An 18,971-nucleotide genomic window follows, 5' to 3' on the forward strand; every position below is an offset into this window, starting at 1 on the left:
CCTGTTTCTCCTGCCCCATGATCAGTACTGCATGGTGGTCCCTCACCCTCATATTTGGTCCTCATAATACTTATTACTGAATCCTCAGGATTGGATCACATTTCTAGGGTCTTCCCAGGATAAATCAAGTGTCTGAACATGGACGGTCATCATGAACTGATGCTGATGTTCACTTATAATTACAGCTATTATCTGACACAGGAGGTCCATTCTGTTCCACAATTCCAGCTGTAACTACAGCTTTCTGCAGACTGAGCTGACATGAACTGTGTGGGCCCATTTTCAAAGAGGCTTACCTGGGAACACAGGCACAGAGGCTTTTGCCAAGTGCCAAAGCCCCTCAACAATTCTGTCCCTTTCCACTGGCTCTCACTTAAATTGCTTATGGGAATAAGAAGTGAAATGTTGGAAGGGGTTACAGTGTTGTCTGGAAGCATTTTCTGGTAATTCTTCTAGCCTGGAGCCTGTCTAGGTGAGTTGGGGGGTAGGAGAACCAAAGGGTTGAAAATGAATAGGAGTGTTAGCGGAGCATCCACCCTTTCTGGTGGCTGAGAGCCAGGCCTTCCTCGAAGCATCCTGAGGGGTCTCTATCCCCTGCACTGAGCCTCCACTGTGCCATATGCCAGCTCTCATCAGGTGACTCTGCCCTGGCCTTCTCCTTGGGCTTCCCAGGACTGGCACTCTGAAACTCTCAGAACTCTCTCCACCCCAGCCCCCCGGCCCATGCCGCTCACTTCTCCCTCACACATCTGACATGCAGATGCTTCTAGGCCTTTGCTTGGGTGGTGGCAATGCCACAGCTCACAGCAGGGCAGAGGGGGTCTCTTGGAGATGCCAGCCACATCTTCATAACCATCCCTGTGACCACTGGCCAGGAGACCCTGATGGCTGGGACCACAGGACCCGAGTGTCAGCTAGGGAGGCCTGGATGCTGCCTTTTTCTCAAATCATTCTAGCTACTCCTTGAGCCAGGAAAACCTAGGGGTCAACATCAGCCAACTGATTTTCAAGCAAACACAAAAGCTTGCTGGGCAGGAAGAGGCCAGGCAGGAACTGACCCTTGAAAGAACCAGGGGCACCAGCACAGACAGCCTTCATAGCCCATGGAGTGCCCCTCCCCAGGGCTGCTCACTCCGGCCCCTTCCATCTGTCTGTCTGCATCAGAGCAAGCAGAGGAGTGGACATCGGTTCCCAAGCACACTGCTTCTCCAGTTGCATGTAAACATTCATTAGTGCTGGACCAAAAAGAAGGCCCTTGCCTCCATAGAACATAGCAGCTTCCAGGCATGGGTCAACCAGAGAAAGAACATTTAGGAAAGGAGCACTTTATATCCACTGCACCAGCTTTGGCTCATCCAAAAATGCAACAATCAAGACAAACAACAAGGAAATTAATCAGAAGAGTGCCAAAATACCCATTTTTCCTCTTTTTCCATTTGCTCCTTTTTCGCCTTTTGGGCCCTGGGGACCAGGCTGTCCATCCGATCCGTTGTGTCCTGGTAACCCACCAATTCCTGGAGGTCCTGCATCAAAACATGGGAAATGGGAACATTTAAAAAAACCTTCACTGAAGTTAGCATGCTTTCTTTTAGCCAGTGAAACTGGGCAGGCATTGATGCCTCTTTCAGAACTTCTCCCCTTTCTCCCTTTCCTTCTCCATCTTCCCTGCCCCTGCCTGAAGCAGTGACAGGTTGGAAATGGTGATACAGGTTCTCAAGTGGGAGGGAACAGGAGAGTTAGTGCTTGGGGTAGGGAGAAGCAGGGGGACACAGTCATAGTCAAGGCTGCCTCCAGACTATTCCCTTTCTCTGCCTTAGTCCCTTCTGAGGGATCCGGGGGAGCCAGCCACCTATACCTCCTCCTCGAAGTTGGAAAATCCATGGGCTCTTACCTGCTGGGCCAGGTGGTCCTACAACAGAAAAAAAAATAATAAATGATAAACCACCGAAGGAAGAAAGTGAAGCCAGCACTGCAACCCAAAAAACAAAGACCACTGTCCTCTCTTAAACTGGACTAAACATCGACTGGCCCTAAGGAACCACCCCCATCTGTTTTATTTAGAATTCTGTATTTTTGCCCAAAGAGCTTTAACAGTTCAGCAAAGACCCCTTTTCCAATCAAAAATGCTTTTGCTTAAGTTCCAATGAACCGAGAATAACTTCTTAGGAGCTTTAGTATAGATTCATAAATCAGTCATCTCTCAAGTGATCAACTTCATTAAATGAGGTTTGGTGACAATGCGGGTGGGCACTGTGAAGCCCTGACACAGGTAGGTGTCAGCAGACAGAAGTGCTGTTTTTTCAGGGCTGCAATCTGGTGGTCCCGAGAGAAACCCCAAGTGCTCTCAACCAGCCAGCCTGTCTCCTCTAGGCTACCAGGGGAAATGAGAGCAGAAGCTGGTTTGCTGGGTCTCTATTTTGTTGCACAAAAGAGCCTGAGAAAACTTGAGGGCCTTGCTCAGGTAATGAATACCTTTCTTTTTTTTTTTTTTTTTTTTTTTTTTTTTTTTTTTTTTTTTTTTTTTGTCTTTTTTGCTATTTCTTTGGGCCGCTTCCGCGGCATATGGAGGTTCCCAGGCTAGGGGTCGAATCGGAGCTGTAGCCACCGGCCTACGCCAGAGCCACAGCAACGCAGGATCCGAGCCGCGTCTGCAACCTACACCACAGCTCACGGCAACGCCGGGATCTTTAACCCACTGAGCAAGGGCAGGGACCGAACCCGCAACCTCATGGTTCCTAGTCGGATTCGTTAACCACTGCGCCACGACGGGAACTCCATGAATACCTTTCTTAGTGTGTAACTACCTGAGGATCTATGGGGTTCAGGTGAATCATTTACACATAACTTAAAAATTTTGCTTCCACAAATAGGGTCTTGGTGTCAATTATTTAAACACTCAGACAAGGCAGTGAGGTTGTCACATGAGTAGATCAGGGTCTTCAGTTTCTCTGGACCACATATAATGATCACCAATATTGGGGTGGATAGATCTTTCTAAAAATCCAAGCCTGTGATTTTTCAGAAAACCAGCATTTACTAAACACTTCTTATGAATAAGTAGAAGTCTTGGTCTTTGTTGCATTCACAGCCTACCTGGGGAAGGCAGATATTTGGATGCCACAATGAGCTATGAGGGAGCTAGAGAAGCAAACCCCACAGGGGTGCCAGGAGGGCCATCAGAGAAGGCCTTCTGAGAGGGTAATCCTTGAGCTGTGACTCTGAAGACACATGGGCTTTAGATGGCTGCAGGGGTGAGGACTGGAGTATGCAGAGGTGAGACTGAAGAAGTACTTGGTGGAGGGGTGGGGGCAGCTGCACTTGAAGGCCAAGTGGAGGGGTGTGGATGGTATCTGCAAGGCAGTGGGAGCTACAGTACAGTCTTAAGCAGAGGGATGACACTGAAATCAGCGTGCCTTTGAGATCCTCCATGTAGATGGAAATTGAATGGAACTAGATAATGAGAGAGAGAAAGGGGAGGAAGGGGGCAGGAGAAAACACCCAGAGGATCTTTGTAGTTAAAATTTGGGACAAGGGCATAGATAAATATGGTTGGTGACTGCAAAGTCCTAGAAGGAGCCAGAGACTCAGGAGGTATTTCGAGCAGGACTCCATGTCCAATTGAATGGGAGGCAAAAGAGGAGGCCTCTTGGATGACCTGGAATCTGGATATTGATGAGGCTATTTAACAAACATGAAGACTTCTGTAAGGCTAAGTGTTTGAAAGTATGCTTCGGGCAAAAACGTGTTGCTGAAGATGACACTACATTTTCAGAGGTCCGTGTAGCCAGAAGTCAGTGTGGTCAGCTAGCCACCAGATGGCGCACACACACCCTGGTAAGGGGGTGATGTGGCCCTCTGACAGCTGCCAGAGGAAATCAATCAACCAGCAGTCCTGACAGAAGATGGAGCCGAATTCAGATCGGCAGATTGATAGAAAAAGGTAAACAAGCAAGAGTCAACTGTATATAGTAGGTTTCAAGAGTCCTGAGGACAGTCCAGTAACCATTTCCATGCAGTGGAGTGTTGGAAAGAGGTCCTGGCTGGAGCTGTATCACTGAGGACACATTAGCTATTGCCAAGGGTGTCACTATGATGAAGTATTTAGATTAGGGTTTCCTGACATTGACCTGAGGTCCACTGACACCTGAGAGCTGCAGTTCTTAGTCATTTGAGTTCACAGAATCAACTGGAATCCTTGTAAAAATGCTGATACCTGCGCCCTACCTGGAGATTCGGATGCAATATGGATTTAGAGACTCAGGAAGTTGCATTTTTACTGAGCACCACAGGTGACTGGATGCAGGTGGTCCTAAGTCTCCCCCAATCTGATGCAAACATTTTCTGGGAAAAGAATCAGTTGCTACCCTTAAAGGGGTTCTTGACCCTAGAAAGATTGGGAACTGCTAGCCCTAAGGTAAGATTGAAATGTCTGAGCCAAATCTGGGGATGTAGGGAGGAGGACACGCCCCATCTGGAGGGAGGCAGGTGACGAAGACGCACCAGGAACCAGAGAGAATGATCTGAAATTGGAGGCGGGAATCCATCTGGCACCATGCCTGGAAGCTCATGGAGAAGAGGATTTCAGAATATAGAGGATGACAAACAGTTCCAAGGTGCTCAGGAGCAGAGGGCTACAGTGATGGTGACTGTCCCAATGTCCCTGAGCTGCCACCTGAGCTGCCCAAGGGCCCTTACTTCCAGAAGAAGCCCCAAATATGCATTATTATAATAATGTCAAGTGTCAAATAAGGTGTGCCAACTGGCCATTTAGAAAACCGCCTTTCAGGATGTTTTTTTCAGCTCCTGACACTTCTCTTCTGGAATAACAGACTGTCTAGGAACACAGATGGACAGTTGCGTTCATGTTAATACAGTATGCAGAGCTGTTTCCTGAGCCACCAGTGCATTTACACAGGGGTCCACACTATGAAAGGGGATTCTCTGTTTGGGTTTAAATGCTCTGAGGTTGCAATCTAGAAATTCTTAACCATTTTATCTTTGAATTTGTGTTTTGTAGGTGAAGACTGATGGGACAGTGGAGTATATCCCAGGGGCTTGGAGTCTTGGTTTGCATGTCGTCCTGTACCCCTCTCCCCCACCTCTGCCTACCCAGGACAGGTTTTCCCCTGCCTGTTCCCATGCCCCTGATGAGTCCTCCTCACTCCCTGTCCCATTAGTGACTACTCCCACTTTCCACCCTGGTGGGACCCACTTCCATGCAAGGAAGGCTAGGGTTGGGCAGGTGCTCTGCATGCTTTAGTCACAGGGTGGGGCTCCCATATCCACGAGGGTCTGTACTCAGTCAGTAAGTATCCCATGCCTTAGGGAATATGACATTAAGTAGCAAATAAAAAGCCCCATCAGAGCAACTCAAGAAAGAGACTAGAAGAAAGGAAAAAGCCTTTTTCCTGCTTCATTATCATTTTGTGCTGGGCTCTGCAAATGACTCCGACTATCCCATCCCACATTCCTCGCTCAAGTTGATTAGAATTAAGTGAATGCTTGATAGGAGCTGAGCCACTTAGATTTTTTTTCTCCTCCTCACACTCTGAAGTTGAACCACAGCGCTCCTACTTGTGTCAACTAGAGGTCCGTGGATGGCCATGCACAGTGAAAAATATCAGTCTGCAGACAGAAGAAAATGAAGGAGAAAGAAGTAGAAGTGAGTGAATGGCTGTCTGCTAGAGAGTCAGAAAGGCTGAGAGAGGAGCTATGTGGGTTCCTGGTGGCTTTCCAGTTTCTGGTTCCAGCTCCCTGGGGCCTGGCTGCCTCCCCTGCCCTCTTAGTCTGTCTGTGAGATATCCTTGTATCTCATGAAGCAAGATTTGTGTTCACCAAACTCGGTATCATTGTCCTCTTTGGGGGCCCACAGAGAGACTGCATTCCCAGCCTTCCTTCCATGGTGGGGGTGGGGGAAGGGGGCAGTGAGGTACTTCTAGGCCTGGCGCTTTAAAGCACTCAGTGCCATTCTTTGTTCCTCTTCTCTTCCCTTGGGAGTGACCTTGGTGCCTGAGTCCTAGAAAAGGAAGAGGAATGGGGTTTCATGGTCACAGCTGGATTAGCCTCAAATCATAAGCACATGCTTTCACAAAGATGAATCCAGTGCAGAGCTAGATCTTGTTCTTAGGCCCCAAGGCCAGGGTCCGTCCTGGCAACCCTTCCTGAAGGCATCCTCTGGGGTCTCTGGACCAAGGCTCTCTGCCTTCCACCCCTGAATTTGCCCATTTCAGTCCTGGGTCCTGTCACCTCCCCATTCCCAATCCAGGGGGCTTGGCCTCTCCCAAGTTACCACCTTGCCTTACAACTTGTGCTTTTCACACCTAAGTTTTAATTGAAGAGCTTTCTGTAGAAAAGAAGGCCCAATTTCAAGCTGGCATGAAAAAAGAAGAGGCTGGCTTTTGAGAAGCTTTTTTAGGTGCCAAAGAATAACCTCCCTAACCCATTTCCAGCACAGATGCAATCCTGCCAATCTCCCCTAAGTGATCTCAGTAGCTTCAGCCCACATTCACTGAACAGCCTGGCTCTCATTCTACCACCATAAAAATCAAAAAGGAAGAGGCTTTTCGGGTGCCTCTCAATAGGGCTTTTGTGCCTCTAATTCCATCCATTTGAGCATTTCTCTAGCGCTCATTACTGTCACTCTCGGGATCATTGAAAAAGGACTTCCAGAGATGGAAGAAAGGTGCTTAAGCCACAAGAGTTTCAGAAAAAAGGACCAGGCTGTTCTGAAGATATTTAATTTTATGTGAGGGTTGAAATGTGACTTGAGTAATTCAATTAGCATTTTCTAAGAAGCCACAGGATTACAGCTTTTCGCTCTGAGGTTACACTAAGAGAACAAGTGTCAGGCTTGGACTCCGGTTTCCTCAAGGAATCATCTTTCCTACCAGCCCACCACGCCCATTAATCACTTACATAAGTCACAGGTTTGGTCATTCTGCAAACACATGGAACTTCTAATACTGGGGAGAATGTTTCAGAAGTTTCTTACAACACAGTGCACACTGTGCAGGGTTTCTCTGGGGCCTCCCCAGAGTCTGCAACCATAGACTGAGGAGACCCAACAAAAACTTCAGATGGCTTCAAAGTCTTGTGGTTATCTTTAAATTCCATGAGAGCTGCACATTTACTTCATAAAAGGATTTTTCTTTTTTTAAATTGAAATATAGTTGACATACAATATTATATTAGTTTCAGGGGGTACTACATAGTGATTCACCATTTATATACATGACAAATTGATCACCATGATAAGACTAGAGCCATCTGTCACCACACAAAGTTACTGCAATAATACTGACTACATGCCCTATGCTGGACATTACAGCCCCATGATTTATTTATTTTATGACTGGAAATTTGTACCCCTTAACCTCCCTTACCTATTTCACTTATACCTCAACCCCCTCGTCTCTGGCAACCACCTGTTTGTTCTCTGTATCTGCAAATCTGTTTCTGTTTTGTTGTGTTGATTTTTAGATACCACATGTAAGTGAAATCATACAATATTTGTCTTTGTCTGACTTATTTCGCTTAATATAATACACTCTAAGTCCAACCACTTTGCTGAAAATGGCAAAATTTCATTCTATTTTAATGGCTAAGAGGTATTCCATTGTATATAAACACCATGTCTTATTACCCATGCATCTATCAATGGGCACTTAGATTGCTTTCATATTTTGGTTACTGTAAAAAAAAAAGCTGCAATGAACATAGGGGTGCATATATCTTTTCTGGTTAGTTTTTGTTCTGATAAATACCCAGAAGTGGAATTGTTGGATCATACCATAATTCAATTTTTAATTTTTTTAGGAAACCCAATACTGTTTTCCACAGTGGCTGCACCACTTTACATTCACACCAACAGTGCCTGAGGGTTCCCTTTTCTGTACCTCCTTGACACTTGTTTTTAGTTGTTATTTTGATGATAGCCCTTCTGATAGGAGTGGGGTAATATCTCATTGTGGTTTTGATTTTCATTTTGCTGATGATTAGTGATATTGAACATTCATGTGTCTGTTGGTCATCGGTATGTCTTCCTTGGAATTACTTGGGGTTTTTTTTTTGATATATTTTGGATATTAACTCCTTATCAGGTACATCACTAGCAAATATCATTTCCCATTTTTGGTTGCCTTTTCATTCTGTTGATGGTTTCCTTCACTGTGCAAAAGATTTTTAGTTTTATGTACTCCCACTTCTTTTTTTTCTTTTTTCTTTTTTTTGCTTTTTAGGGCGTCACCCAGGGCATATGGAGGTTCCCAGGGTAGGGGTCAAATCGGAGCTACAGTTGCCAGCCTACACCACAGCCACAGCAATGCAGGATCTGAGCTGCGTCTGTGACCTATACCACAGCTCACGGCAATGCTGGACCCTTAACACACTGAGCGAGGCCAGGGATTGAACCCACATCCTCATGGTTCCTAGTCGGATTCATTTCTACTGCACCACAATTTGAACTCCTAGTCCCACTTGTTTATTTTTGCTTTTGTTGGCCCTTGCCTGAGGAGACAAATACAAAGAAAAATATTGCCAAGACTGATGTCAAATAGCATGCTGCCAATTTTCTCTTCTAGGAGTTTTATGGATTCAGGGCTTACATTTAAGTATTTAATCCATTTTGAGTTTAATTTTGCATATGGTGTAAGTTTCCTCAATACCATTTGTTGGGGAGACTGTCTTTCCTCCACTATTTTTGGGCCCTTTACCATAAATTAATTGATTATAAAGGCATGAGTTTATTTCTGGGCTCTCTATTCTGTTCCACTGATCTACGTATATAGTTTTGATTACTATATCTTTGTAATATAGTTTGAAATCAGAGAGTTTTTTTGTTCTTTCTTAAAACTGTTTTGGCTATTTGGGTCTTTTATGGTTCTATACACATTTAAGGATTATTTGTTTCACTTCTGTGAAAATGTCATTGGCATTTTGTTAGGGATTGCATTAACTCTAGATTGCACTGAGTAATATGGTCATTTTAATGATGTTAATTCTTCCAGTTCATGAATACAATATACCTTTCCATCTGTTTGTGTCATCTTTAATTTCTTTCATCAGTGTCTTACAGTTTTCTAAGTATAGGTCTTTTACCACCTTAGAGGTTCATATATAACAACTTACATATATAAAAGTCTATTTTAAGTTTATGGTCAGTTAGTTTTAGTGCATTCTAAAATCAATACATTTTTCTCCACTTCCCTTCATTTTATGTTTTTGACATTATATTTTGTATCTTTCATTTTTTTCTTTGTGTATCATTTAACTGTTTTATATATAGATTATTTTACTTTTGCTTTTAATTAATTAATTAATTTGCTTTTTTAGGACCGCACCCATGGCACATGGACGTTCCCAGGCTAGGGGCTGAATAGGAGCTACAGCTGCTGGCCTATGCCACAGCCACAGTAATGCCAGATCCAAGCTGCATCTGCAACCTACACCATAGCTCATGGCAACACTGGATCCTTAACCTACTGAGTGAGGCCAGGGATCAAACCCAAAATCTCATGGTTCCTAGTTGGATTTGTTTCTGCTGTGCCACAATGGGAACTCCTACTTTTGCTATTAAACTTAACACTACCTTTAGAGGTGATTGATCCTCTCTCTACCTTTATCATTTGTTTGATTTTACCATTGAGATTTTTTTTTTCTTTCATAATTTTTAAAATGCTAGTTATAACCTTTTCTTTTCCATTTAAAGAAGTCCCTTTACCATTTCTTTTAAGGCCTGTATAGTGGTAATGAACTCCTTTAAAAACTTTTTCTTGTCTGAGAAATTCTTTGTCTCCTTCAACTCTGAATGATCACCTTACTGGGTAAAATAGTCTTAGTTGTAAGTTTTTTCCTTTCAGTACTTTGAATATATCATGATACTCTTTTCTGGTCTTTAAAGTTTCTGCTGAAAAAATCAACTGATAGTCTTGTGGGAGTTCATTTGTATACAACTAGTTTTTTTTTTTTTTTTTTTTTCCCTTGCTGCTTTTAAGATTCTCTCTCTAACTTCTGACACTTTAATTATGTGTTTTAGTCCACACATCTTTGGGGTCATCTTTTTGAGGATTCTCTGTTTCCTTCGCCAAGTTAGGAAAGTTTTCAGACATTAAGTCTTCAGGTAGACTTTTTGTCCCTTTTCTTGTTTTCTTCTTCTGGGACTCCTGTAATGCAAATATTAGTACCCTCGACTCAGAAGTCCCTTAAACTACCTCACTTTTAAAATTTCTTTTTTCTTTTTGCTGTTCTGATTAGGTGATTTCCACTATCCTGTCTTCCAGATTGCTGATCTGGTCTGCATTCTTAATCTGTTATTGATCTACTCTAGCATATTTTCTAATTCAGTTATTGTATTATTCAGTTCTGATTGGGTCTTTTTTATATTTTTTTTTCCTTTTTGCTGAAGTTCTGAGTTCATCAATTGTTCTCTCAAATGGGTGGGCATCTTTATGACAATTACTTTGAACTCGATCTTGTAAACTGCTTATTGCTAAACAATTTAGTTCCTTTTCTGATGTTTTTATTTTTTTGTTTGGAAGGTATTCCTTTGCCTAACTCTCCATGTTTGTTTCTATGTGTTAGGTATGTAAGCTACATCTCCTGGTCTTGAAAGAGTGGCCTTGTGTAGAAGGTGTCCTGTGAGGCTCAGTGGTGGAATCCCCCTTGTCATTAGAACCAGGTAGGTGCTCCAGGGGGTACTCTGTGTGGGCTATGTGCACCCTCCTGTTGTGGTTGGGCATGATTGTTATGGGCATGCTGATTTGTGGGTCTGGCCTCTGTGTAACAAGCTGTGAGGCCGGGCTATAGCTATTGTGGGTGTTCTGTTGTACCAGGCTGTGCCCCTGGAGTGGGAGTCACTTTGGAGGGGTGCTGGTACCAGCCAGGGCCACCCACCAGATGGGGCATGCAAGGAAGAACTTTGGAGGGACTGGCTGGAGTGTGTCCTCAGGGCAACACTGGGGTGGGGTATACAGTGTTAATCAGGTTGATGGAGAGGGATAGAAATTGTGCCTGTCTGAACTTCAGTCCCCAGAGAAAGTTCCTCCTGATCTCTGACCCTCCAGCACATGCCCCCAAATTAGTCAATAAATCTCCTTCTCATATGACTTGGACACTTTTCAAGCTGCTGCCTCTGTGCTGGGAGTCAGAGTGAGTGAGTTTGTGTGCAAGCCCTTCAGGAGCAGAGTCTCAGTGTCCCATGGCCCTCCAGCTCTCCTGGACATAAGCTCCACTGGTTTTCAAAGCCAGGTGTTGTGGAGACTCATCTTCCAAGTGAAGGTCTACCAGGCTGGGAGGCTTGATGTGGGGCTTGTACCCCTTGCTCCTCAGGTGGGAGCCTCTGCAGTTGTGACACCCCCTTATGCCTGTGGGTCGCTGCACTGGGGGTGTGGGTTCTAACTATTCTGTGTCTCTGCCCCTCCTGCTCATCTCAATGAATCCTTTTCTTCCTGTCCTTAGTTTAGAAAATCTGCTCTGCTAGCTTTCAGATTGTTCTCAGAGATAGTTTTTCTGTGAGTAGTTGTAGTTTTGGTGTGTCTGTGGGAGGAAGTGAGCTCAAGATCTTCCTACTCTGCCATCTTGATCTGGACCTCTCCAACGTAGACTTTTTTTTTTTTTTTTTTTTGTCTTCTTGCTATTTCTTGGGCCACTCCCGTGGCATATGGAGGTTCCCAGGCGAGGGGTCGAATCAGAGCTGTAGCCACTGGCCTATGCCAGAGCCACAGCAATGCAGGATCCGAGCTGTGTCTGCAACCTACACCACAGCTCACGGCAACGCCAGATCGTTAACCCACTGAGCAAGGGCAGGGATCGAACCCGCAACCTCATGGTTCCTAGTCGGATTCGTTAACCACTGCGCCACGACGGGAACTCCCAACATAGACTTTTAATGCAAAAATAATTTCCCTTTGTGTCTTCAGAATCCAACACCCTTTTCAAAGAGATAGGAAATGCCATGTCTGAAATCAGGCTCTGTAGGCCCATCCTTGGGCCTGGTTAGTGCCTGGTGTGAGCAGAGGGCAATAAATTGGGTGACTGGCTTCAGTTCAAGGTACCACACATTTCTAATTACCCAAGACCCATGGGCATAATATTGCTATGGCAATACTGAAAATATTATTATTTTCCATAATTATATTATAATTGGTTTTCAGCCTATTAAAACCATATGGTAAAAAGTAAACCAATGTGTATTTTTATAACTTAAAGTGTTCCTAGATATTTATTCTGTCCCTGGCCCTTTGGCCAGCACATGTGTCCCCCATGTGAGCTTTTGAAGGTGGGAGGCAGGTGTGCTTCCTCTCAGATGAGAGGCCAGTTGCTGTTAGATTCTGCTATAACCACATCAAATCACTCCCCTCTTCCTCTGCCTATCCATCAGCCATTCCAGGTTCTAAGGTGTGATGTGCCTTGAGGTTTATTCTCTTTGTCCTTTTTATTTGTCCTTGGTGCACTGAGCCATGGGGTGGGTGGTGAGGTCAAACTTCAATCCCTCCCAGCACACAGTAGGCACCATACAGGGCACTATTTATAAAATGTGTTTCCTTGGCTAATTAGCAGTTTGTATCTAGAGCTTCCCATTCGAGCTATATATATAAGATATAGGAAAATAATTATGTCTGGTAGGAGATCTCTACTACTTAGCAAGGTCCCCTTCCTTCCTCCATCCTCCCTCCCTCTCTCTCTCTCTTTTTTCCCCCTTTTAAAAAACACATGGGGGAGTTCCCGTCGTGGCCCAGTGGTTAACGAATCCGACTAGGAACCGTGAGGTTGCGGGTTCGGTCCCTGCCCTTGCTCAGTGGGTTAACGATCCGGCGTTGCCGTGAGCTGTGGTGTAGGTCACAGACACGCTTCGGATCCCACGTTGCTGTGGCTCTGGCGTAGGCGGGTGGCTACAGCTCTGATTGGACCCCTCGCCTGGGAACCTACATATGCCACGGGAGCGGCCCAAGAAAAGGCAAAAAGACAAAAAAGACAAAAAAAACAAAAAAACAAAAAAACAAAAACACATGGAAATAAGGAAAACATTTATGTCTTCAGTTCAAGATACCACACATTTGTAATTACTCAAGACCTAGTTATTTTCCATGGTTATATTTCTATGGCAATACTGAAAATATGATTTTTTAAATGATTTTTATTTTTTCCATTATAGTTGGTTTACAATGTTCTGTCAGTTTTCTACTGTACAGCAAAATGACCCAGTCACACATACATGTATACATTCTTTTCCTCACATTATCCTCCATCATGCTCCATCAAAAGTGACTATAGTTTGCAGTGCTACACAGCAGGATCTCATTGCTTATGCACTCCAAACGCAATAGTTTGCATCTATTAACCCCAGATTCCCAGACCATCCCAATCCCGCCCCATCCCCCTTGGCAACCACAAGTCTGTTCTCCAAGTCCATGAGTTTCTTTTCTGTGGAAAAGTTTATTTGTGCCATATATTAGATTTCAGATATAAGTAATATCATATGGTATTTGTCTATTTTTCAAAATTATATTACTATTGATTTTCCACCCATTAAAACAACTGGTAAAGGTAAACTAACTTGTATTTTTATAACCTAAAGTGTTCCTAGGTGTTTCATTCTGCTCTTGGCCCTTTGGGCCACCAAGTGTTCCCCATGTTAGCTGCTCTTGGTCAGCGCCAGGCCAGCCTACCTGTCAAGCAGATCCCCCTGGTGCTGTTGCACAGGTCCACCATCACTCGGATCTGCAGGGAGAGAGGGCAGTTAATAGCAGCATGGTAGGCAGTTGACCCTGAACTTGCCCTTTTTTTCAGACAAGCAGAAAGCAATTGTAAAAATTCAGAAAGCTATTACACAGAATAATTTCAAGAGAATATGCAGAAGTCCAAGGAAAAATTAACCTAAAACTGAAAAGAAATCTTAAAAGATATAAAAATTTTTATATCAGCAGCTCATCTGTCAACATCGCCAACAGAATCTCCTTGATTTCCATCAAACTCTGAGAAGACAGAGGATGGGGAAGGAATTGCCAAATCTAAATCCAAGCTAGCCCTCTAGGGTCTGAAGGGCTCAATCTGTTAGTCTGAGTAAAGAGGGCTGGTCAGTTTAGCAGTCAGAAGAAAACACTATCTGCGTAAGGTACTTAACTCTGTGACATTTTAGTTTCCTCTGAAAATGTAGATTATGTGAGTAGCTGCTTTGAAATTATATGTCTGGCACATGGAAATTGCTCCTAGAGCAATAATTTTCATTGCCTCCTTGCCACTGGATGGCTACCTGGTGTGCATGGTCACTGCACCATGGTGCCAGCCTGACACCTGCTTCCCACACATCACTTTACATTCCTTCCCCCATCCATTTTCCATGCTGCTCCTGATGAGCTTCACAAAACCCAAATCTGATGAGGTTGGCCCTGATTCAAACACTTCCATGATTCCTTGCTGCTCTAAAGATAGAGCAAAATTCCTCCTTCACTTTCTGGCCTCATCTCACACCATTCCCCCCCTCACTTTCTGTCTTCTGGTTATACTCTGCCTCAGTTTGCTCATCTGTAAAATGGGGCTAAGGGTAATACTTATTTATTAGACTTGTAATGAAGCTTAAGTGAAATTATGATATGTGAGGTTCTTAGAACAGTGCCTGGCATGTAGGAAGCACCCAAAAAAGTGTTTCCTATTTCATGGAGGCAGCAGAGAATGTGGATAGAAGCATGAATCCTGAAGTCAAAGTGCTTGTATTCAAATCATGGCTTTGCCATTCACAAGGATGTGATTAACCTCTCCATGCTACAGTGTCCTTGTCTGTGAATGGAGCTAACAGTATCTACCTTACTTACAGCATGGTTATGTGGATAAATGAGTGAATACATGCAATACACGTACAACAGGGCCTAGAATGTGATAGGCATATTCTATTTATGCTACCATTTTTTTTTTTTTGTCTTTTTAGGGCCACAACCACGGCATGTGGAGCTTCCCAGGCTAGAGGTCCAGTCGGAGCTATAGCCACCAGCTTACGTCACAGCCACAGCAGTGCAGGATCTGAGCTGTGTCTGCAACCTACACCACAGCTCACAACAATGCCGATTCTTAACCCACTGAGCAAGGCCAGGGATCGAACCTGTATCCTCATGGATGCTAGGCAGGTTCGTTAACTGCTGAGCCATGATGAGAACTCCTATTTATGCTGCTATTTTGACGGTTCTTTAAATGTACCAGGAATGACTTAGTTAATTTATCTGTTTCCCATCCAAGAATTTTTAATTTATAGATAGAACAATTTTTGACCCAAATAATGTAGCATTTCAAAACTGAGGGAAGAAACCTTATTTGTCGGGGAATGGAGCTGAGAGAGCTGGACTGACATCTGGGGGAAAAAAAAAGATGGATCCCTATTCCACTCCTTAAGCTAAAAAGATTAGTTGACCAACATTAATCAAAAATTTAAAAGTTAAAAACACACTAGTGAAAATACTGAAAGAAACCTTGGGAAAAATATTTATAATGGCATTGGAGAAAGAATCTTTCTTAGAATGCTCTTACAGAATGTTTCTGCATACTATAGACAGGAAGAATGTTATAAATTTGACTCATTAAAAAATTTCTGCATGAGGTAAAATACTATAGCCATAACAAAGGAGAAACACGAACTTAGAAAAGTAACTGCAGAAGGCTTGTATATAAAGAGCTGTTATAAAGCCCTCCCTCCCAAGCCCCAACAAGTCTCTGAGCTGAAGTATATTGGGCAGTGGGACTCTCCCTTTTTTTTCCTTTTTATTTTTTTTTCAAATTTATTTTTTATTAGGGTATAGTTTGATTTACAGTGTTGAGTCAATTTCTGCTGTATATTTACACACACACTATTTTCCTCATTTTATCTTCCATTACAGATAATGGAAGGGACCCTCCCTTTTGCACAGATAAGAACAGAAAGGCTTTGTGAAGTGACGTGTTTATTCAAGGACACACAGCTTGTTGGTGGAAGAGCTGGGCTCAACTCCAGGTTTCCTGACTTCAGGTCTATTGCACTTTCTATTATGGCTCTGATGATTATCCCAGTGAAACCAGACAGAAGAAATTATGATTCACCGCTTTCAATCATTTCCATAAATTAATGTAATCAACTGCACTACAAACTTTTATCATCCTAAAAAATGTATAATTGTCCATTGAGAGGACCATTAAAGACTTCACAATGCTTCATTTGTTGCCTGGGGGATTACAGCAGAAAGGAGTAGTTGGAAACAACAGAAGCATCAACAGGGAAAATTAACCTTTCTCTTTTATGCTTATCACTGGTCTGGGGTTGGCACAGCTCCTGAAAAAAAAAATGGTGAAGAAGGAGCTTTCATTTCCGGATCTTTTGGCTTCATTTACATGCTATAAGTTAATTTAGATTAATTTAAATTATGCTAATCTTCACTTGGCTTTTTTTTTTTTTTTTTTTTTTTTTTAACAAATGTGGGCTATCTATGATTGTATCAAGGTAAAACATGGTATGGAAATTTGTGGCCCTTAAGAAAGCCAGAAATATTTTCTTCTTCTGATAATAACGATTTTTTTCTGATTCTAATAATGATCAAATCCTAGATCTTGATTTAGGATTTGAGAATGGTGAAGCTGGAAGAGGTCTTAGAGCTCATTGTCTTAGCAGTGCTATCAGGCAGGATCATCTAGGACATGGCCCTGTCCCCTCTCGAGGCCACTTCCTGCCTTTCTCCCCCATCACTATGTTCCAGTCACACTGGCCATAAGGCTGGTCTTTGCTGTGCCTACATCTTCACTGAATTCTTGGTTCAAGTGTCACTTCATCAGGAAGGCTTTCCCTGATTCTCACAATGACAGTAGACCTGGCAGCCAGTCCCTATCACCTCACCTGGCTTTCTGTCTTTGTGGTACTTATTATTATCTGATATAATTTTGTTTATGTATGCATTTGTCTATTACCTGCCCCTGTTCCCCAAAGAATGCAAACATTTTGAGAGCAGAACTTGCTGGGTTTTTTTTTTTTTTTTTTGTCTTTTTAGCTATTTCTTTGGGCCGCTCCCGTGGCATACGGAGGTTCCCAGGCTAGGGGTTGAATCGGAGCTGTAGCCACTGGCCTATGCCAGAGCCATAGCAACGCGGGAACCGAGCCGCATCTGCAACCTACACCACAGCTCATGGCAACGCCGGATCGTTAACCCACTGAGCAAGAGCAGGGACCGAACCCACAACCTCATGGTTCCTAGACGGATTCGTTAACCACTGCGCCACGATGGGAACTCCAGAACTTGCTGTTTTGTCTGTATTCCTTGTGCACAGAGCAGTGCCTGGTTCCAGAGCTAGAACTCTTCTGCTGGGGATATAGCATTCGGGTAGGGAAGTACATCAATGGTCTCCAAAGGAGAGCTCGTCTTGAGAGAAGGCAACAAAGAATTGCTAACCTGGGACTGTGAAGTGAGAATCCAGTGGTGTTGGGAAGAGGGTGGGTGAGGTGCAGAAAAAGGTCTATGGCTGTGGTGCAAGTCCCTCCCAACCCAGTCACACTGGGACACACGAAGGACATATTTTGTGGGAGCAGTGGCCCAAGTGTCACATAAACAATGGTATCTCCAGAGAGCTTAGGCTTAGTGCCCCCTGGATCAGCACACCACTGAGGAGGTGGCTATCTTCCCAAAAGAAATACTACAGGTGAAACAGGGTCATCTCCCTAGTGAGAAGGTTGATGCAGCAATGGACAAGGATATAACACAAAACAAGTCCCCATGTGGGGGACTTGTTTTCAGCTTTGACAGCATAGGGCGTCAATGGGAGAAAAGATAGCCAAGATGGGTCCCATTAGTGGCCTGACCAGACCTTCTGGTTTTCTCTATGAACACAGAACTGGTCTCACTGGATTAGTAGAACCAGGGGATCTTAGGAAATTTCTGGGCAAGAAAGGGGCCCCTGGAGAAAAATAATGGACTTCTTCCTAATCTGGCTTCAGATGGCTTGAGCTGGCTTTAGTTTAGACTAAAAAGGGGACATAAAAAGGGGACTATGAGAAAGAAAATACTATAAATTGGGCATCTCGATCTCACTTGTAAGAAGATTATACAAGGATATCTGGACAAGAATGCTCATTGCAACATTGTTTGTGCTGGCAAAAGCACAAGAGCAATCTAAATGATCATCGTGAGGTATTTGTTAAACAGATGAGAAGGAATGGGGTAGATCTATATGTACTAATCTGGAAAAGATGACCTTGGCATACTGTTGAGTGATAAAAGCAAGGTGAAGGCCCAATGACATAACACAATGCAGCTTTTCAGAAAGAATATTTAGATATGTCTGGATAAGTGCAGAGAAAAGTTGGGAGGCTCAGGAACCAAACCATTAACTGGGATTTTTTTTTCCTTCTGGAAATTGAAACTAGGAGATAAAAGGGGGATTTTCATTTCTTAGTTTATATATATACTTGTATTTTTTTTTTCTTTCTCTTTTTTGGCTGCCCTACAGCATAGGGAGTGCCCAGGCCAAGGATCAGATCTGAGTTGCAGCTGTGACCTAAACTGCAGCTGCAACCTAAGCTGCAGCTGTGGCAACACTGGATCCTTAACCCATTGTGCAGGGCTGGGGGCTGAACCTGTGTCCCAGTGCTCCCAAGATGCCACTGATCCCGTAGAGCCACAGCAGGAACTTCTTTGGTTATATTGTTTTAAAGATATGTGGAGGAGTTCCCGTTGTGGCTCAGAGGGTTACGAACCCAACTAGTATTCATGAAGATGTGGGTTTAATACTAGGCCTCCCTCAATGGGTTAAGGATCTGGCATTGCCGTGAGCTGTGGTGCAGACTCAGAACCCCTGTTGCTATGGCTGTGGCATAGGCTGGCAGCTGCAGCTCCCATTTGACCCCTGGCCTGGGAACTTCCATATGACGTGCGGGTGCGGCTCTAAAAAGAAAAGAAAAGAAAAAAAAAGATATGTGGTGATAATAGGTAATTTTTACTTTGCTGTTTTTAGTAATTCAAAGAGAGAGA

At 43.7% G+C, this 18,971-nt stretch overlaps 1 protein-coding gene across 1 annotated transcript in view; it reads right to left on the reverse strand.

Moving 5' to 3' along the window:
• GLDN (gliomedin) overlaps positions 1-18,971 on the reverse strand; it is a 76,643-nt gene that overhangs the window by 24,231 nt on the left and 33,441 nt on the right. The window contains exons 2-4 of the mRNA XM_001926781.4: positions 13,665-13,716; positions 1,892-1,909; positions 1,416-1,523 (exon numbers count right to left, since the gene is read on the reverse strand). Coding sequence (XP_001926816.1) covers positions 1,416-1,523; positions 1,892-1,909; positions 13,665-13,716 — 178 coding nt within the window. The remainder of the gene's footprint in view (positions 1-1,415; positions 1,524-1,891; positions 1,910-13,664; positions 13,717-18,971) is intronic.

This window comes from Sus scrofa, chromosome 1, assembly GCF_000003025.6.
Source record: "Sus scrofa isolate TJ Tabasco breed Duroc chromosome 1, Sscrofa11.1, whole genome shotgun sequence".
NCBI lineage: Eukaryota > Metazoa > Chordata > Mammalia > Artiodactyla > Suidae > Sus > Sus scrofa.